We start from the raw sequence: 22579 nt of genomic DNA on the forward strand, positions 1-22579 counted from the left end.
TTAGCGAGTTATATACCGGGTATATCCTACTACCCCATGCTCGTATATAAGTAATGCCGTATCAAGCCAGTACTATAATAGCGAGTCATATACCGCGTATACCCTACTACCCTATGCTCGTATATAAGTAATGCCGTATCAAGCCAGTACTATACAAGCGAGTCATATACCGGATATATCCTACTACCCCATGCTCGTATATTAGTAATGCCGTATCAAGCCGGTACTATACTAGCGAGTCATATACCGGGTATACCCTACTACCCTATGCTCGTATATAAGTAATGCCGTATCAAGCCAGTACTATACTAGCGAGTTATGTACCGGGTATATCCTACTACCCCATGCTGGTAAACGAGTCTTATACCGGGTATATCCAACTACCCCATGCTCGTATAAGTAATGCCGTATCAAGCCAGTACTATACTAGCGAGTTATATAGCGGGTATATCCTACTACCCCATGCTCGTATATAAGTAATGCCGTATCAAGCCAGTACTATATTAGCGAGTTATATACCGGGTATATCCTACTACCCCATGCTCGTATATAAGTAATGCCGTATCAAGCCAGTACTATAATAGCGAGTCATATACCGCGTATACCCTACTACCCTATGCTCGTATATAAGTAATGCCGTATCAAGCCAGTACTATACAAGCGAGTCATATACCGGATATATCCTACTACCCCATGCTCGTATATTAGTAATGCCGTTTCAAGCCGGTACTATACTAGCGAGTCATATACCGGGTATACCCTACTACCCTATGCTCGTATATACTAGTAAGTAATGCCGTATCAAGCCAGTACTATACTAGCGAGTCATATACCGGATATATCCTACTACCCCATGCTCGTATATTAGTAATGCCGTATCAAGCCAGTACTATACTAGCGAGTTATATAGCGGGTATATCCTACTACCCCATGCTCGTATGTAAGTAATGCCGTACCAAGCCATTACTATACTAGCGAGTCATATACCGGGTATACCCTACTACCCTATGCTCGTATATAAGTAATGCCGTATCAAGCCAGTACTATACTAGCGAGTCATATACCGGGTATATCCTACTACCCCATGCCTTTATATAAGTAATGCCGTATCAAGCCGGTACTAAACTAGCGAGTTATATAGCGGGTATATCCAACTACCCCATGCTCGTATATAAGTAATGTCGTTTCAAGCCAGTACTATACTAGCGAGTTATATACCGGGTATAACCTACTACCCCATGCTGGTATAAAAGTAATGCCGTATCAAGCCGGTACTATACTAGCGAGTTATATAACGGGTATATCCTACTACCCCATACTCGTATATAAGTAATGCCGTATCAAGCCAGTACTTTACTAGCGAGTCATATACCGGATATATCCTACTACCCCATGCTCGTATACCCGGTATAAGTAATGCCGTATCAAGCCAGTACTATACTAGCGAGTCATAGCGGGTATATACTACTACCCCATGCTCGTATATAAGTAATGCCGTTTCAAGCCAATACTATACTAGCGAGTCATATACCGGGTATACCCTACTACCCCATGCTCGTATATAAGTAATGCCGTATCAAGCCAGTACTATACTAACGAGTCATATACCGGGTATATTCTACTACCCCATGCTCGTATAAAAGTAATGCCGTATCAAGCCAGTACTATACTAGCGAGCCATAGCGGGTATATACTACTACCCCATGCTCGTATGTAAGTAATGCCGTACCAACCCAGGAATATACTAGCGAGTCATATACCGGGTATATCCTAATACCTCATGCCTTTATATAAGTAATGCCGTATCAAGCCAGTACCATACTAGCGAGTTGTATACCGGGTATATTCTACAACCCCATGCTGGTATATAAGTAATGCCGTATCAAACCGGTACTATACTAGCGAGTTATATAGCGGGTATATCCTACTACCCCATGCTCATTATAAGTAATGCCGTATCAAGCCAGTACTATATTAGCGAGTTATATAGCGGGTATATTCTACTACCCCATGCTCGTATATAAGTAATGTCGTATCAAACCGGTACTATAATAGAGAGTCATAGCGGGTATATACTACTACCCCATGCTCGTATATAAGTAATGCCGTATCCAGCCGGTACTATACTAGCAAGCTATATACCGGATATATCCTACTACCCAATGCTGGTATATAAGTAATGCCGAATCAAGCCGGTACTATACTAACGAGTCATATACCGGGTATATCCTAATACCCCATGCTCGTATATACGTAATGCCGTATCAAGCCAGTACTATACTAGCGAGTTATATACCGGGTATATCCTACTACCCATGCTCGTATATAAGTAATGCCGTTTCAAGCCAGTACTATACTAGCGAGTTATATACCGGGTATATCCTACTACCCATGCTCGTATACAAGTAATGCCGTATCAAGCCAGTACTATACTAGCGAGTCATGTACCGGATATATCCTACTACCCCATGCTCGTATATAAGTAATGCCGTACCAAGCCAGTACTATACTAGCGTGTTATATAGCGGGTATATCCTACTACCCCATGCTCGGATATAAGTAATGCCGTATCAAGCCAGTACTATACTAGCGAGCTATATACCGGATATATCCTACTACCCAATGCTCGTATATAAGTAATGCCGTATCAAGCCTGTACTATACTAGCGAGTTATATAGCGGTATATACTACTACCCCATGCTGTTATAAGTAATACCGTATTAGTTACACTGTTTGTAACTGATGGTGTATGAGAGCGAAGCTCGAGAAGGGAACTGAGGGTGTATATCCTATACACAATCAGTTACTAACTGTGTATCCATTATATCTCAACCGATTACTCGGGGTGTATGGAAATTTCTCGGGGTGTATGGAAAATACACAATGGGCACATGGCCTCTCAAAGCAAATCGAATCAGGTCATTTTTGTAGGAGGCGAGTTATACCTTACTACCCTATGCTCGTATAAGTAATGCCGTATCACATCAGTTGTATTTTTGTCGTCATTTAGTTATATACAGGATAGTCATATAGCGGGTATTTCCTATAACACCCAAGTACGTACTGTTAATGCTATATCAAACCTGTTATATTCCTAATTTCACAAAGCGGGTATAACCGACTATCCCAGGCTCAAGTTTGCCAAGCGGTATCTACCCAGTAATATTCTATATGTCATTATGCGGGGATACCTGACTATCGTATGTTCGTATTTAAGTGATGCTGTAGCACATTAGTTCAACACTCACAAGTCATACCAAGGGTATATAGGGTTAGGGCAACTAAACCTAATCATATTGTTCACTGCTCGCCTGCATGGTCTGTTCTTCTAAAAGCCATGTAAGAAACACAATCATTCTGCTGTGTGCATATTTTGATCAAATTAATGAATGCTAGTTCGGTTGTTCGGCGTAGCTGTCTTACCAAGCTTTTCACATTAAATACCCTTTATCAACAAACAATTAAATGATGGGGAAATTTCACGCCTGTAGACCCGAATGAATGAATCAGAATATTTTAATTATTGATTTCAGAGAAATCACCCACAGCATTGGCCAAATCACTGCGGAACTCCGGACTTCTTCATGCACGTTTTTGACCTAACAACAATCACTGCGAAATAGCGCAGACCGTGTTTGACTTACGCTGGCCGCATACGCATTAAGACCTATTTTCGCAAGACGCGACTATAAGTGTGATTTGGTTGTGTTGAAAGAACACTGTGCATGTATGAACTATTTACATCTAATTGCGATGGCGATATAATAAATTCATAATAAGCCTTGTGAGGCCACATATGATCACATGTAGTATATTTTTATCTAAGGACAAAATTGTTCGGTTTGAATATACCTGCACTTTATAAGAAACACATCATGCGGTGGATATGCGACAATTAAACCTTTATTTTCTATTTAAATATTTATAAACGTGAATATACGACTTGCTTTAACGATACAAGCGTTAATTCGTTACTGATAGGATCATGCGGCAGCAATGAATAGGACACTCCTCGTGTAAGTAATCATCATAGTCTAGGGACCCTTCAGATTTTGCATCGTAAAAAGTGTGACCCAGTAATATTGCTTAAAATGGTTGAGCTAACTTAATTTTCATCTTTTCTCGTGCTCTTTAATTACCCACATATTTAGGTCTGGTTGATAGTACTTTTACTTCCCACAGAGCAATTCGGTTCAAATTACTAATAACAACAATACACATTTTTATACGCCCGTCTATGACGGGACGTATTATGGTATACCCCGCGTCTGTCCGTCCGTCCGTCCGTCTGTCCGTCCGTCCGTCCGTCTGTTAATGTCGTACGCTACGTCAAATATCCTTTGACAGATTTTCTTCAAATTTTAACACAATCTTAATATTGATAAACCCTGATCCCCTTTCGTTTTTGACGGAATTCTGAATTGTCGTTCCAGAGTTATGGGACTTTGTTCGTCAAAATTTCGTTATTTCATTGAATGTCCTACTGTAGCTCAAATATCCTTCGATGGATTTTTTTCAAATTTCAACACAATCTTAATATTGATAAACCCTGATCCCCTTTCGTTTTTGACGGAATTCTGAATTGTCGTTCCAGAGTTATGGGACTTTGTTCGTCAAAATTTCGTGATTTCATTGAATGTCCTACCGTAGCCGTCCGTCCGTCCGTCTGTTAATGTCGTACGCTACGTCAAATATCCTTTGACAGATTTTCTTCAAATTTCAACACAATCTTAATATTGATAAACCCTGATCCCCTTTCGTTTTTGACGGAATTCTGAATTGTTGTTCCAGAGTTATGGGACTTTGTTCGTCAAAATTTCGTGATTTCATTGAATGTCCTACCGTAGCTCAAATATCCTTCGATGGATTTTTTTCAAATTTTAACACAATCTTAATATTCATATTTATAACAAACTTACAAGAAAACAAGATAGGTGTAGACAACAATGTCAAAAGAGAAATGGAACGATTAAGAGATAATCTTATGCAAAAAACAATCAAATTTATCTACGAACTAGAAGATTCACACTACAAGATTTATTTCTTGAATGCATGCTCTTTGAATAGACATATTGAAGATACTCGTGTAGACTATAATATTCAGGCTGCTGATTTTTTATGCTTTGCAGAGACAAGATTCACAACAAAGGACTCTCTAGAAGATACAAAAATAATACCATTCAATCAGTTTAGACAAGATTCACAAATGTCAGAATCAAATAGAAGGCCTGCACATGGAATTGCTATCTATTCAAAACATTTATTTCAATGTGATTTCCCATCAAATGAATCCTTTGAAGGCATTGAAATAGCAATCTCAAGAACAACAGCAATGGCATATTTGGCTATAATAAATGTGTATAAACCGCCAAATAAACCAACAAAACAACTTTGCGAGCTACTTTTATCTATTCACAAAAAACACATCAAAGATTCAAAAGTAGTAGTGATGGGTGATTTCAACATTGATTGGAATAAAGAAACACCAGACAAAAACCGACTGCACAAACTAATGGTTCAACAGCTGGACTACAAACAAGTGGTAACTGATCCTACAAATGACTACGGATCCACTATTGATTTGATATTCACAAATATTGACAACTTCCAATGTGGCACACTAGAGACATACTTCTCAGATCATAAAGCTATCTGGATTTCTCTCAGTCAATAAATCTTGAGTATACCATCTCATTTATGACAAACATTATTGACAAACATTTTTGCAGATATTACTTGTGTATTCTTCTAATTGCTCTATGGACAAACCTCAATCTAAATTGATGTTGCAAGATGATACATTATGCTCCATTGAAATAGTATCCCTGAAAAATTGAACAAGGTGAGCTTTTTTCTATTCCGATTGTACACTACCACTTACCCATCTACATTTCTCTTTTATTATTGGTCAAAATATCTATAACAGGTTTACTTCAACTCCATATCCTCTAAAGAAATGCATACATATACTCAAAAAAAGATATGGTATGAATGTCAAGGAGACGGCGCTCCATGCTCATGTACTTATAAAATAAACCATGTATTCAAATACAAATAAACTGAAGTAAAAAAATGATTCAAAGGGTTATTTATTACCTTACTACTTCATTGGCGAACGACGGGCGTATCATGCGCTCATGGCGCAGCTCCTCAGTTAGCTTTATTTCAAATGTGAACATATTTATTTAACGCAGACGTGTTACATAATTTTAACACAGAACAAGGGCTGTTTGTAAAACATGCATGCTCCCCCCTATGGACTCTCAGTTGTAGTGGCAGCCATTGTGAATACGTTTTTGTCACTGTGAACTTGACTTTTGACCTAGTGACCTGAAAATCAATAGGGGTCATCTGCCAGTCATGATCAATGTACTTGAGAAGTTTCATGATCATAGACCTAAGTATTCTTGAGCTATCAACAGGAAACCATTAAACTGTTTTGAGTCACTATGACCTTAATCTTTGACCTAGTGACCTGAAAATCAATATGGGTCTTCTGCCAGTCATTATCAATGTACCTATGAAGGGGGTCATCTGCCAGTCATTATCAATGTACCTCTGATTTTTTTATTTTATGATCCTAGGCGTAAGCATTTATGAGTTATCATCCGGAAACCATTTTTCTATTTCGAGTCACTGTGACCTTGACCTTTGACTTAGTGACCTGAAAATCAATAGAGGTCATCTGCGAGTCATCATCAATGTACCTATGGAGTTTCATGATCCTAGGCGTAAGTGTTCTTGAGTTATCATCCGGAAACCATTTTACTATTTCGAGATCAATAAACCTATGAAGTTTCATGATCCTAGGCCAAAGCGTTCTTGAGTTATCATCAGGAAACCATCTGGTGGACCAACCAACTGACATGTGCAAAACAATATACCCCTCTTCTTCCAAGGGGGGCATAAATATAATATTAATTTTTAGTAATCTAAATTAAATAAAAATTGCTAGATTGTATTTTCCGAGAAATTATCAGAAAACATCGTTAAAGTTAAAGGGTATCTGCCAGCTTATGCCATTATAACACAAATGTTAAATGACAAAAGCTGTTGCCCGGTTCACGGCACGCGGAGCCTACCCTATTGTGAACCAAAATCTTTTTGTGTATTTCATCCTAGTAGTTACCTTGACATAGAACAGACACATTGGTTACTTTTATGAAACAATTCATATAAAACTTGGTATACAAATTGCAACATTGTTGCCCATTTGTCCGTCAGTCCATGTCCGAATAGTAGCTAAAATTGAGAAAACTCAGTAAGATTTCATGAAACTTAATATTCACATAATTTTTAAATACACAAAATAATACATTGACCATTTTAATTTTGTGATAAAACTTGGTTTACAAATGAACTCAGAAAAGCAATGTGATATTTATTTTGTCCCTACCGTTTTCACATGAAGGGATTTACGGTTGACCCACTGTCCATCGGTCTGTCAGTCAAATAAACCTGGATCTGGTTACAATGTTTTCCTAAGATTTCACCAGGTTACCTACTTTTTGGACACACTCAACCCAGGCTTACTCAACCAAGATGAGCATGTCGATCAGGTTTCATCAACATTGAGTCGAAAAAAGCCTGGTTTCTTCCATCACCTGATGATCCTCTAACACAGCAAGTCAATCCTCGAATGTCCGAAATATGTTCTGGTTCTTATAGTGGCAGACAAAAACAAGACCTTTGATTTTAAGTAAATTTGTTATGTTCATATATACATTAATTATTCCAACTATTTTTTTAGCTCGTATATGTTGTTATACAATTGTATTAAACATGGCCATTTAAGTCTTTCATAAGATTCTAACTAAACAAATGAGTTTTAATTTCTTTTAAAACTCTTGATGCAAACAAACGATGAACGGCAGTATTGGGGGAAAAAAACTGGCAGACAATATGTATTTGACCATCAAAACTAGAGAAGACTGAGATAAAGATATGCAGAAAATGAAGTAACATCAGTTCATACACAGTGCTAAACTCACATCATAGAGATGTTTAAGTTCATGGATTTCAAGACTATTAAAGCTCAGGACTTTGGTACAGTCTCCCCATCTACAGCATTTCTCTTGATCCACATGAGAGATGATATGTGCATCTTGCTGTCCTATGGAGTGGAAGTCTTCCTTGCAGGATATCCATTTGCACGAATACACCTATAACAAGCAACTTTGTAAACTGCAGATTGGAAGCCAAAGTCAATTAACTTACAGTGTCCACATTTTTAACTTTAGTTATAATCATTGACTAAGTTTTTCACAAATGTTATTTTTGATTGAAAATGTTAATGAAAAGGCAAAAAAAAGAGATTTACTGTGAAATAAGTCAATGGAGATAAGCCTACTAATAGCTCTTGGTGTGTATTGTGGATTTCACCATGATTTGTTTAACTCTATTTTTGTTTTATTTATCTATATATTGATATTTTCTATGAGTTCTTTACGCAGATACACATCTAATCAGAGCCTCTGTTAATGTAATAAAAGTATGTTACTGTGCTGTTCTTCTTTTAATAACTAATCTAAAAAGAAAGAAAAAAAGTAAATTTGCACTATTGTATGAACACGGCATACACTTATTTTTCCACGTTGAAATCTTATTAAATTCATGATATGAAGCCCTAAAATGTTTGTAACAAACAGATGGATGGACTGACAGACTGACCGATGGAAAACGCCAACACTATATCTCTCTGGCTTTGGAAAGGATAATGATTCAACAGAAAGTAGAAATCATCAATAAAAACTTGATGCATCTAATTTAACTTAGCAATTAGTGAGTTCAATATGTCCTTTAACTGAACAAAAAACAGATGTTTCAAAAACTTAACATGATTTGTCATTTGTTGCAAATATTAAGAAGCACTTACAGGTCCTGGGTTTCAATCACCAACATATGATAAAATAGTTCTCAGTAACAAAAGGCACAAAAATGCAAGAAAAAAATCACTTTAATGTTAAAATAAATATATATAGTTATTCAATAAACGATGTATATTTTGTCATAAAGTACCGGTCCTGGATTTTTCTCAACATCATTTAAGAGCATCAACATCCGCTGGGACAGGTTAACATGTTGTTGAATACACAGCTGCATCATGATGTAATGAGGACCACCTTGTCCACACATACGACCCAGAATCATCAGCCCAAACATCTTGATCCACATGGTGGGTGGGAAATGTTTGTATGTTCCTAAAGAACAAAACATGTTAATGATTTATCATTTCAAGTATAAAAGGCAAGCCTTAAATTTCTGAAGGTTAATATCACCCTGGCTGTGCAGATCTTGGTAATATACCCATTTAAAAAACATTCCTTAAAGCCACACACCTTGAAATGAAATATCTGGCATAGTAAATTTGGATATAAATAAGAAACATATTTTATCTTTGCCAATTAGAATATATCTGGTGGTTGCAAGGTAGAAATCCATCTTTCTTGTGCTTTAAAACTTAAAAATAATTGAGTTTCTCGAATTGAACATGTACGTATACAAATCAAACATTCAGTTTTAAAATATAAAAAAATAAATTACTTGCTAACTAGGCTATAGATTTAATGACAATTTTGAACACTTTCAAATTGCATCTATATGTACTGAGTAACATGTATTTCATTTCAAGGTGTGTGACTTTAATGTAATAAACAAGAGTGCTAAACTGTCACAAGATACACCCGTTTGAAGGTTTTGGACACAATGCTAAACGCTGGAAATGCACTAAGTGACCTAGTTTTCGACCCGGCATGACCTATATCTGAACTTGACTTAGATATCATTAAGACACAACTTCTGCCCAAATTTGGTGAAGATCGGATGAAAACTCTTTCAATTAAAGAGCTTACACCATGCTTAATCCTTGAAATGCACCCTGTGAACTAGTTTTTGACCCAGCATGACCCATATTCGAACTTGAACTAGATATTGTCTAGATACAACTTTACTTCTGACCACATTTGTTGAAGATCAGATGAAAACTACTTCAATAAGAGAGTGGACACCGTGCTAAATGCTTGAAATGCACTAAGTAACCTCGTGACCTAGTTTTTGACCTGGCGTGACCCATATTTGAACTTGACCTAGATAACATTTTGACACAATTTCTGACCAAATTTGGTGAAGATCGGATGATAACTACTTCAATTTGAGAGCGGACACCATGCTTAATCCTTGAAATGTACTAAGTGAACCCCTGACCTTGTTTTTGACCCGGCATGACCCATAATTGAACTTGACTTAGATATTGTCTAGATAAAACTTCTGACCAAAGTTTGTGAAGATTGGATGAAAACTACTTCAATTAGAGAGCAGACACCATGCGAAATGCATGAAATGCTCTAAGTGACCTCGCGACCTAGTTTTTGACCCGGCATAACCCATATTTGAACTTGACCTATATATCATTTACACACAACTTATGACCAAATTTGGTAAAGATCAGATGAAAACTACTCCAATTAGAGAGCCACCAATGCTAAATCCTTCAAATGCACTAAGTGACCCTGTGACCTAGTTTTTGACCTGGCATGACCCATATTCAAACTTGACCTAGATATTGTCTAGATACAACTTCTGACCAAGTTTGGTGAAGATCGGATGAAAACTATTTGAATTAGAGAGAGGACACTGTTATGGCCAAGGGTGAAACTATAATACGTCCCGTTTTTTCAAAACCGGCGTATAAAAATAAGTAATATCCCTCACAGGGTTCAGGTCACACAATTAACTTATAGACAATAGGCAATACTTAATTAATTCGCTTCAAACTGTTTCTCTTGACAGATAACAAATGTTCAATCAAATTTTCATTCAAGATCTTGTCACTTCATTTGGTTACAAATTTGAAATATACTAAAATTTGCCTTCATAATGGAAAATTTTATTTTCCAAGCATGCCTTCCACTTCCTTGAGCTGACTTCGTTGAGTTCATGATTAGCAGATGCAATCTGTAAGATTTACTTATAAATAACTCTAAAATAAGTGATTGTTACCCAAAAAATAAAAAAATATAAATTCTTTTGTCTAATTACACACTTTCACATACATAAATGTGACACACGCATAAAGGCCCATAACCATCCAATCAAAATATTCAGAAATAGAGGTGCTCATTATACTAACAGTAATGACTAAGTTTGTATACATGTATGTTTTTTCAACTATGTTTTGCAAAATATTCTCATGCAAACCAGGGTTTCCAATATAATAAGCCACATGTACATTGCATGTAACAGGGGTAAGACAATGCTAACAAGAAATGTGGTTGTCAGAAACACAATGCCCCCTAATGCGCCACTTTGATTATTTTTTTTACCTTTGACCTTTAAGGATGACCTTGATCTTTCACCACTCAAAATGTGCAGCTCCATGAGATACACATGCATGCCAAATATCAAGTTGCTACGTTCAATATTGCAAAAGTTATGAAGGTTAAAGTTTTGGTTAAAGTTTTTGAATTATTTTTTTTGACCTTTGACCTTGAAGGATGACCTTGACTTTGACCTTTCACCACTCAAAATGTGCAGCTCCATGAGATACACATGCATGCCAAAAATCAAGTTGCTATGTTCAATATTGCAAAAGTAATGATGAAGGTTAAAGTTTTGGTTAAAGTTTTGGGACACACACACACACACACACATGGACACATACAATGACAGACAGGCCAAAAACAATATACCCCCGATCTTTCGATCCGGGGGCATAAAAATAATCCTGGTTGCGTTTTTCAAGCAATCTAGCTAAAACAAACAGGTTTAATAAAATAGAAAGATTAACTAAAATGAACATACCAGTTATATAGGGCTATAACTATCATATTGAGTATGTCAACACAAAATCGTGTCATTAGTTGCTAAAAGATACAGAAAGCATTATATGGGAAAGTGCATGTGTTGACCTCCTTTTTTTGTTACTTTATTTGTACATAAAATGCTTGTCAAGCATACACAAGTTAGTGATTTAAAGTCATACCATTGGTGAGCCTATCAGCTTAATTTTACTCTCTTTTCCAGTCTCTGGTTGCTTGATGTGGCGACTGCAGAAGTGGCTCAGCAAAGCGTCTTCGTTGGAGCAAACAACCCTGCATTCTGGACACCGATTGTGCGCCTCCTTTAAATATAAAACTTTGTGAAACATAAAAATATATTTAACATTTATTTTTCATCATTTTAACTAATAAATACCTACTAAACAAGAACTTTGACATTAACTTAGATAAGAAAACATATATATTATTTTCAATTAAATTGTTAAACAAGAGCTGTCTCCATAGGATGACATATGCCCCCAATAAATGCTTTGATAGAAATTATGAGCATTTTTCGAACCCTAAACGCGCACCCTAAGGTCAAGGTCATGGGGTAAAAATTTGTGTGCGTATGGAAAGGCCTTGGCCATGTACACATGCATATCAAATATGAATGTTACATCTGAAGCGACAAAAGAAGTTATGAGCATTTTTCGAAACCTAAACACAAAGTGTGACGGACGGACAGACAGACATCAGATAAACAGACGGAAGGACAGTGCGATCACTATATGCCCTCCTTCGGCGGCATAAAAAACGTTAATTTAGAAATGCAAAATAAGTCCCAAACTAGAGAGCGGACACCATACTTAATCCTTGAAATGCACTAAGTGACCCTGTGACCTTGTTTTTGACCCGGCATGACCCATATTCGAACATGACCTAGATGTTGTCTTGATACAACTTCTGACCAAGTTTGGTAAAGATCAGATGAAAACTACTTCAATTAGAGAGCAGACACCATGCTTAAACCTTAAAATGCACTAAGTGACCCCATGGTCTAGTTTTTGACCCGGCATGGCCCATATTCGAGCTTGACCTAGATATTGCCTAGATACAACTTCTGACCAAGTTTGGTAAAGATCAGATGAAAACTATTTGAATTAGAGAGCGGACAAGAAAAGTGTGACAGACAGACAGTGCGAAAACTATATACCCACTTTTCTTCGAAAGGGGGCATAAAAAATGTGGAGTAAAATATATACAAATGTGTTCTTTTTCTTTGCAGACTGACTTACCTATCAAAATAGTTACATAAACAAATATGTATAATTATATTGTTAATATTATGCGCATAAATAAAACATTTGCTATTTCATGTAAAATTAATTGTAGACAGCAAATAATGAAACAAGAAACCGTTTGAGACGGGTGATGCTCCACAAAGGTTTTTTTGTCACAATATTGCACTATATATTCAGATAAAAGGAAACGTCTTGAGGGGCATAACTTTGGACAAAATAATACAATGGATGGTTTAGTAACTTAAAAATTTCAAAGGGCCATAACTCTGTAAATAAATCATCTAACCAGAACCCACTAATAACATGCGCATCTCCTCAAGGTAGTTAAGCTCCCCATAAAGCTTCATTGTATTCCAGTCAGTAGTTGGGGAGAAATAGCCTGGACAAGAATTGCACTATATGTACAGTTTATAGAAAATTTCAAAGGGCCATAACTCTGTGAAAAATCATCTGACCATAACCGGCTTATAATATGCACATCTCCTGTTGGTAGTGAAGCTTCCCATAAAATTTCATTGAATTCATGTAAAAAGTTGCTGAGAAATAGCTCGGACAAGAATTGCACTATATGTACAATGGAAAATTTCAAATGGCCATAACTTTGTGGAAAATCATCCGACGAGAACCGGCTGATAATATGCACATCTCCTGTTGGTAGTGAAGCTTCCCATAAAGTTTCATTGAATTCCCGTAATAAGTTGCTGAGAAATTGCTCGGACAAGAATTGCTCTATATGTACAATGGAAAATTTCAAAGGGCCATAACTCTGTGAAAAATCATTCGACCAGAACCCGCTGATAATATGCACATCTCCTCTTGGTAGTGATGCTTCCCATAAAGTTTCATTGAATTCCAGTCATTAGTTGCTGAGAAATAGCCCGGACAAGAATTGCACTATATGTACAGTAAATGGAAAATTTCAAAGGGCCATAACTCTGTGAAAAATCATCCGACCAGAACCCGCTGATAATATGCACATCTCCTCTTGGTAGTAAATCTTCCCATAAAGTTTCATTGAATTCCGGTCATTAATTGCTGAGAAATAGCCCTGACAAGAATTGCACTATATGTACAGTTAATAGAAAATTTAAAAGGGCCATAACTCTGTGACAAATCATCCGACCAGAACCCGCTGATAATATGCACATTTCCTCTTAATAGTGAAGCTTCCCATTAAGTTTCATTGAATTCCGGCCTTTAGTTGCTGAGAAATAGCCCGGACAAAAATTTTTCACGGACGGACTGACGGACTGACGAAGCGGCGACTATATGCTCCCCCCCAAATTTTTTGGGGGAGCATAAAATGTCAAATTAACATGGATAATAGAAAATATTGTGAAAAGCTTTATTTATAAATTAGAAACTAGATAACACTTCTAAAATGATTGCAAGTTTCCATGACTCATTGAGGAATAAACCATGTAAAATGTTAGTTTTGCAAATTTATATAGTTATGGGAAACAACTACATTAAATTTAAATATCAAAGCTTTTTTTTATAATTGTATATGTACCGGTAAAACACCGCTTCATTCGTAAGAATGTCATTTGAGCCTAGATGAAGATACAGCTGTTGAACATCCATCTTCCGCAAGTCTCTCAACAATGCATGGCGAAAACGATCACAAGAAAATTTGGCACCTTTGAAAACAGAGTTGGCGAAAGTCTGTGTAAATAAATCACAAATATACATGAATGAATACACAAGGAAAATTCATGCTTTGCCGCAAGATTAAAATGAAAAGTTTGCAATTACAATTCCCTACAATCTGTAAAATATTCCACAAGCTTAAATAAAATATATAACCATGCAAATTAGTTAGAAAACGCAATGATGCCAATCATTGCACATCAGCATAATAAGTTTAACTTTATATTGATGACAAATACTGTAATCATACGAAGCTTTGGACTTGACATTTGAACTGTTTAAGTATAAAGAAATGAAATAATTACATCATTTATAGAAACTATGAGTATCACGTTTAAATGGTGGCATTTCGTGTTTTCTCAAAAATGTTTACAAAAACAGTAAACATTTAAACGACTGTTGATATCAACATAATCCATTTTAGTTCATTACGTTACAATGTTGCAAAACTTATTAAAAGCTGTTAAAAAAAGACTGGTATACATTTGTATCATGTGTGCCAGATGGCCCTTATTCACAACAGCGTAAACATAACAAAACACCATGTACAACCTTTACGTCTTGAATATTTGACACACGTCGGCACAAAGTGCTCGGGAAAATTTTCCAGCTATTTGTTGCATGATCATTCCCCGAATTGTCTTGAACATTTGACGCGCGTCAGCACAACGTGCATGAGGAAAATTTTTTCGACATTTATTCATCCGTATTCATTTTAATTTAATAAACAGATACTCGTTTTTATGTACATCTTGTTAGGTAGAAAACAATAAAAATTTTACACAGGTGTAGTCTTATTGAAGAAATGTGGGATCAATATTTATTTGTCTTTGTTATAAAATACTACGGCATGTAAGTAGAAAATGTTTACCCAATGACTCAACAACGGCAAGAACAGTTGGTTTTAATATGACGTCATTGCCCAAATGGGTTATGATCTGAATATAACTTCTGGAAATAATCATTACTTTCAGTTTGGAAATGCGATGTCAATGACGCTTTTATAACTGACATATGGATACTGTTTAAACGGTAACCTTTTGTATATTTCATTAATCATTTCGTTTTAACGTCTAGAAAAATGTGTACATGTGATACCATTAATAGAAACAAACCTGAAACTGTAATTACTGTTCTATACCATTGTCATTACATATTCTCATCAGAGATTGGCAGGCATTTGACAGCTATATCGTCAGGAAGAATATCCTTAATCCGATGAGCATTGGAGTCTCCAGCAATACGGTTCACTTTTCTCCTGTCTTGGGCACCTGAAAAAATAAAAGGAAAATGCTTCCTGACACAACACTGCATCCTGTTCAAAAGAGCCTGCGTAATAAATCTACTAATTATAAAAAGACAAGTCTTAACAACCCAAATACTACCTTAACAATACTATTGCAACACGACTAATAAGGATGACTAAACTTGTCTTATGTGTATCTAACTACACAAAAAGAATATAAACAAAACAGATCAATCACGCTTTAATAAAAATAAAGGTCACACAAGTTAAAAAGCACTAGTTTTCAATAATCAATAAGTGTCAAAATTGCAATACACTGGTCAGTGTTCAGTGCAAATATCACTATGAACATGTCAAAAGTGTCAATTATTGCACCAGTGTGTAACACACTGAATGTGTCCAAATGCGCGAAACACCTGTTTTTTAATAATTTGTATTAAAGTGTCACTCAAAATTGCAATCCACTGGTACAGTCCACTCGCCGATAACGGGCCAGTATACAGAAAACGCATGAATGTAAATAAATCAAGCACAACTAGAGACTGAAATAACTATCACATTGAATGATATTTCATCTGCATTTAACCTGCACACGATTTCATCTTTGTGTTTGGAACTTACAGATTTTGCTGCCTGTATTTGTTTACATGTGCTTCCGCCATTAGCGGGCTAGTTTTGTCAATAACGAGTCACGTGATGTATAGATTGTGGGGGTTTTCTCAAAGTCGATTTTACCTGTCAAAACAGTCAAAAAGTAAACAGTGATTGTCATTGCCATCATGTAAGAATTAAATACTTATATAATGGTATCTAAAGAAAGATTCTGGGCATAATTATTAAGACAAAACTAATGAAATATTATGCTTGTTTATTTAAACAGATATATAATGTCAATAAAATATTCAAAGGTCAACAAAATATAGGTCTGTATAGATACATATATTTATATACCGAGATCAAAGATTACTACTTGTATTCAATAGAAAAAATACCAAAACAAAGCGACTGAAATTAACATTTTAAATGCTTAGCTTAATCAATACTGACTAGATTAAACAGAGATCACACATATCTATATCCTGAGGTCAAAGATTACTTCTTGTAATCAACATACAAAATAAAAGAAATAATACAAAATTAAAGAAATAAGTGATTGGAACTTACATTATTTGCCAATCAAAACTTACCAGGTAATCAACAGAGATCAAAGATTACTGCTTGTAATTTAAAACACATGCAAAGAAATACTCGGAGTAGCTACAGCAGAACAAGTTCCATGGCCGTCCCTTCAGGGATACTTTTGAGCAGTTCTGAAAGTTTATTATATTGTGCCTCAATATCAGAATGTGTGATAATGTAATTACATGGAAGCACTACACCCCCTCCTTCTTCCTTTAGTGCAGGCCAAGGAGGAAAGCTTGGGACAGGTTCTCCAGTCACCACTGCTACAATGCGTCCACTCTCCATTAAAGGCCGGAAGAATCCTGCCAAATTTCTTGGGACATGGCCACATCTTGAAGTTTTAGCTGCCTCTTTTCATCCGTAATAAGTGAATGCATATGGTCTGGAAAAGTATCTAATTCTGGTAACCATACCAAACTGGCACACTCATCATGAATGTTAGTGTATTCTGGCTGGACTAGTAACTGAGTAGGGGGTGTGGTATTGGGTGGTCTTATTTGGAAAAAATGGTATCCCTTAATAACAGAGTTTCTTAATACCATTTCCTTTTTTGTTGGTGCCAAAACCACGGAATCATCTGGTTTCTGTAATGAAATGGACAAATTTATAGGGCAAACCATACATACAATATTATGCATATTTACATAGTTGTTATGACAGTGCACTAATACAAGTTATTAAAATATGTACATGGCTAGCCACTTGTACTTTTGATATTTTACATGTAATATTTTAGTATGGTTTAATTATTCTTACTTTAGTGCATAACTATTATATGTTTTCTAAAGAGAATGAAATATAGTCAATGGCATGTATGAATTTGTGTTTTATAATTATCATGTCTAATTTTAATGTACTTTCATTTTGAAAACATGATTATCTCTTCGAAAGTATCTGGACAGTTGATTTTTTTTTTTAATCAGCCATCATTTTATTATCACTAACTATAGATTATGATGGACTGCTTATTACTTCTAAACGCAATCTGGACAGGTGAAAGGCTCATCTTCATCCACACGTTCCGTTAGGCAACCTGCATGTACCCATCCGTCACATTGGTCGCACTGTATCCATAGTTGATTTTCACCTGATGTGATATCTTCCACCCATGTGGTTAGACAAGCTTTACAGAAGTCCTTCGACATACTTGATCCTGTTGTTTCTTCTTGGGGAACAACATTTTCCACTTTTCTTTTTAAGCACCCTTTACCTTTCAAGGGTCCTTTACCTTTCTTAGGATTTGCAGCTGAGCTCCCTTTCTTTTTTTCATTTTTCTTAGAGATTTGGGCTTGTTTTTTCAGGTACGCCGCTTTTGCCTTAATCTCTCTTTCTGTAAATTTGGTAATTTTTTCTAACTGCTTCAGTGACATTGTACGAATACTTTCTGTTGAGGTCAGATTGTCTGGCAAAGTGTTCAACAGTGTTTTCCGGACTGGTTTCAATGTTTCTGGAGCCTTAGGGTAAACAAGAGCTTCTCTTAATACAGGTGAAACCAGACAGGATGAAGTGGATGGCGGTGTGGACAGAAGTGACACGATGTCAGGTGTTACAACTGATGACGTCTGTGTGGCTTGGAATGCAGCATCTGCTAGCATGTGCAGTCCAGTATGATGACCAGATGAACTACTCCCTTGTGAAGATGATGGGGGTTCAGCTGTCTTGTGCACTTTACTGTGCAGTTTCTTATAGACCTCAAAACAGGGTGACTGCGTTTCAATGTCATAGTTTTCCTCTATTCTTGTCCTGTACTTCTTTAGAACTGGTGTGGACAAAGTCTCTTCAAATACCTCTAGAGCACCCTTTGCCTTTTGTTGACCAGGCGAACATTCCATGGGCATGACTTGTGACACTCTTCCAGAAGTTGACGGTTGTTCTTCTGGTTTGGAAGTGAAGAACGTTCTTCCAGGTTTCAGGATTTCATCAGTTATAACAGATGCATCTACCGGGTATATACCAGAGGATCGGAATGCATTAATGACTGTTAGCGGTTTGTAGAAATTGAGAAATGCCTCTGTCAATTTCTCGGCAAACACCTCCTTGCCAATCGATCTTCCAGGATTTTCCCTACTGTACTTTCTTGCAACCAAATGCCACTTTGATTTCAATGGCCCGAAGACGCCTTTGTCCATCGGCTGCATCAGGTGGGTGGCATTAGGCACCATTCTGTACAACTCTATCCCCTTGCTCTTTGCATCCATGAACACTTTGTGATCAACATGACTACTGACACTGTCTAGCAACAAGACAACAGGACGATCAGTTCCAGCATGCTTATCAAAATGGTCAATGAATTTTCCAAATGTGACAGCATCCATCCAACCTTTCTTGGTGTAAGCGATGGCTGATCCCTCAGTAGCTCCATTCAATGGATTGTACGACCTTGGTTTAGGTTCTGGAAATACTAAAAATGGTGGCATTATCTGTCCATTAGCACAACCACAGTACATAACTGTAAGTCTTTCTTTCCCTGCAGTTATGTGGGGCACTGACAAATCTCTCCGAGCAGGACCAATTACCCTTGATTTGTTACTTCCCATATTGAAACCAGTTTCATCTGCATTCCATATACGAGAAGGCTTATCAATGCACTCTTTGTTCACCAGGAAGTTTCTAAATTTCAAATACCAATTGTCAGTGACATCCTTGGTAACTTTTGAGCGCTTCAGCTCAAGTGGAGTTTCTGTGCGAATGTCTATGATATGTGAGTTCCTATTCATGAAAGCAATGTACCAACTGTAACCTGGTCTACCATCAGTGAAAGGCGTTTTCCTTTTCTCCCGTTTTACTACGTCCTGAACAAAATCCAGGAATTCACATGTTCTGAGGCCCATGCCTCTCTGCGCCATCTCACTTAACCATGAGGCCATATTCTCCTCCTCTTCTTTAGTGAAAACAGTAGCTGGACCTTTCACCTTATCTATGTCAGTTTCACCAGAATATCTCCTCTGTAAAAAGCTATATGATAGATTGTATTCACGGGCAGCTTTTCTTAAAGACATACTTTCATTACATACGCTATAAAGGGCTCTCCGTACAGCCATCGTCTTCCTCGGACTCATCCGCTTCCCTTTCAGTTTGTATTTATTGGATACTGCCTTTGCAGATTTCTGTGCAGGGCTGGAGTGCACATTTTGGACAACCTTCTTTTTCTTACAAGGCATCTGAAACCAGAATAAAAACAAGATGTGTTTGTGAAACACTATGTCCCCAATATATTTGACCTTTGACCATGAAGGATGATCTTGACCTTTCAAACTCAAAATGTGGAGTTCCATGCATGAGAAGTTGTTATGAATCTATAGTGTACATTACATGAGCGATTTTGACCCATATCTTTGACCTTGAAGGATGACCTTGACCTTTCACCGCTCAAAATGTGCAGCTCCATGAGATACACATGCATGCCAGATATGAAGTTGTTATCTTCAATATTGCAAAAGTTATGGCAAATGTTAAAGCTTGACGAAAACCAACAAACCAACAGACAGGGCAAAAACAATATGAGCCCCAGTATAGACTTGGGGGGGGGGGGGGGGAATAATAACATTCAATTCATATCAAGAGGTTTGAAACAAACATTCCTATTTTGAGCTTTCCATCTCATGGACCTACAAGACACAAGAAACTTTAACTTTTTTTATAAACAATTAACAATAGCTATCAAAGCCTTTTACAGTTTAAACAATGTGTAATTTGCAATAAAATGTGTCTATGAAAGTCATATATGCCAGAAAATGTCAAAATGTAACGTTGTGAAATCTATATGAAATGCAGAACAGCTCTAATAAGTAGTGTTCAACCTACATTCTGTAATTCAAACATTTGTGAGACGACCCCTCACCTGATGAAACTGACGATTCGCTAAGGGCAAAATTAGGTCAATTTACTTTCATGTCAGCAGGCCATTAAACAAGCAACTGATCAGGGAAATAATATGATGGAGGAAAGTGCATACCTTGACCCTGCTTTTAAGCAACAATTTTATTGTTCGCTGAAAATCACCGCCAGGAAACACGAGGTGAACTTCGGCCTTTCAATTTAAAACGAGGCTCTGAATCTGGATCAAAAAGACGCCGTGTTTGCATTTCATCTACGAAGATCAATACCCGTTAATTGACAACAACCATTTTTAGTCTTCAAAAGTCAAAATGAAAGACCTCAACGACTGATGCATTATGATTTTAAAAGGCATGCATTAAACAAAATTTCCATTCTGTTGAATATTGTCTGATTCGTTAAGGGCTACGATTCGTTATCGGCGAGTTGACTGTAAGTGTTCAATCAATGCAAATATCACACAGTCACTATAAACACATCAAAAGCGTCAATTATTGCACTAGTGTAAAACACACTGTAAGTGTCCAAATGCGCGAAGCACATTTTTTTAATAGATCACAAAATGGGTAATAAAACGCACAGTTGAACTTAAGGTGAAAAGTAAACACAAATCCTTCGTTCACTCACACCGAGTTACTAGGACTAGGTCGCGAAAATGAATGCCACTTTGAATTATACACTTTACAACGTCGAAATACACCAAATCACAATTAAAAGATAGCTATTGCAAGTTAAAAAACAAAACTGAAATATATAAGCGCCGAAATGACTTTTTGATCTCAAAACAATGTCACAAACGTATACAATACCGGATCTCAACCATTTGAAAGCTCGTGTGCAATCAAAAGGGGAGATTATTCCAATGATGTTTTTTCTTGTTTCTCCATTCGGTACCCCTCGCACGTTATTTGATTACGCTTTCTTCATATATGGTCATATTACACTCATTCATAACGTTTATTTATAGATGTTTGTGTTGTGACATATATGGTTATGATTACCATATAAGGTAAAGACGGCCAGGGACCAGAGTCGCTCTGCAAAGGAGCGAAGTAAAATGTCAGGTAAATAATATGTTTTTTCTGAATATTTACGATTAAATGACTTCACTATGATTGATCCTAACTGGCACCATGTGCACGTTGAATACCACATGATATTTCGAGTCTTTTCTTTTATTAGAAATTACATTAAATGTTCATATTTGAAGGAGAAAACTTATGTACAGAAATATATTTCTTTTTTTGCGAACGGTTGTTAATCATAAAATAATACTAGGTATTATCATGTCAACACAGATTAGTTAAATTGTCTTTAAAGCATATGGTTCGACGACTTTTTGCCTCTAACGTTTGTCGTTTTAATAATAATGGGGTTCACTATTGAACATCTGGGCCTTAATGAATCAAGAGTTTGTCAGCATTTCTCTCCCATCCCTTGTTTCGTTTCTACCAAGTTTATGTTAAAACATGCTTTAAAGTTTATGGATTATAGAAATACTGCTATAGGCAATATATTAACAAAAATAAAACTTAAATACTACGAAACCTTCCTTATTGATTATTCCGAACCGTTAGGAAGGTTATTGATTTCTTAGAAGACG

The 22579-nt window shown here is 36.5% G+C and overlaps 2 protein-coding genes and 1 long non-coding RNA gene across 6 annotated transcripts in view; 1 reads left to right on the forward strand and 2 right to left on the reverse strand.

The window, feature by feature from the left end:
• Positions 1-9959: 9959 nt before the first annotated feature.
• On the reverse strand, positions 9960-16051 carry LOC127867678 (uncharacterized). 3 transcript variants are annotated; one of them, XR_008043609.1, is made up of 4 exons: positions 15853-16049; positions 14575-14701; positions 11982-12119; positions 9960-10954 (listed from the first exon to the last, which is right to left on the reverse strand). It is a non-coding gene; the product is annotated as an uncharacterized LOC127867678 (long non-coding RNA). The 3 variants fall into 3 exon arrangements; XR_008043610.1 differs by lacking the exon at positions 9960-10954 and having other exon boundaries at positions 11747-12119; positions 15827-16051; XR_008043608.1 differs by lacking the exon at positions 9960-10954 and having other exon boundaries at positions 11747-12119; positions 15853-16050.
• Positions 16052-17468: 1417 nt separating this feature from the next.
• LOC127869831 (uncharacterized) lies at positions 17469-20300 on the reverse strand. Its single transcript, XM_052412491.1, has 2 exons — positions 18112-20300; positions 17469-17723 (listed from the first exon to the last, which is right to left on the reverse strand). The coding sequence occupies exon 1, from the start codon at positions 20298-20300 to the stop codon at positions 18114-18116; it is 2187 nt and encodes a 728-aa protein (XP_052268451.1). The 3' UTR covers positions 17469-17723; positions 18112-18113.
• Positions 20301-22013: 1713 nt separating this feature from the next.
• Positions 22014-22579, forward strand: part of LOC127867671 (brain protein I3-like) — an 87594-nt gene continuing 87028 nt past the window's right edge. The window contains exon 1 of one of the 2 annotated variants that reach the window (XM_052409004.1): positions 22014-22040. In XM_052409004.1, coding sequence (XP_052264964.1) covers positions 22034-22040 — 7 coding nt within the window. In that variant the 5' untranslated portion in view covers positions 22014-22033. The remainder of the gene's footprint in view (positions 22041-22579) is intronic. The other variant, XM_052409002.1, reaches the window with a different exon arrangement.

The sequence above is a fragment of the Dreissena polymorpha genome, chromosome 2 (genome assembly GCF_020536995.1).
Source record: "Dreissena polymorpha isolate Duluth1 chromosome 2, UMN_Dpol_1.0, whole genome shotgun sequence".
NCBI classification, from domain to species: domain Eukaryota; kingdom Metazoa; phylum Mollusca; class Bivalvia; order Myida; family Dreissenidae; genus Dreissena; species Dreissena polymorpha.

Bases quoted from the DNA above. Each gene is read 5' to 3' on its own strand.
- LOC127869831 (XM_052412491.1), bottom strand. From the start codon at position 20,300: ATGCCTTGTAAGAAAAAGAAGGTTGTCCAAAATGTGCACTCCAGCCCT.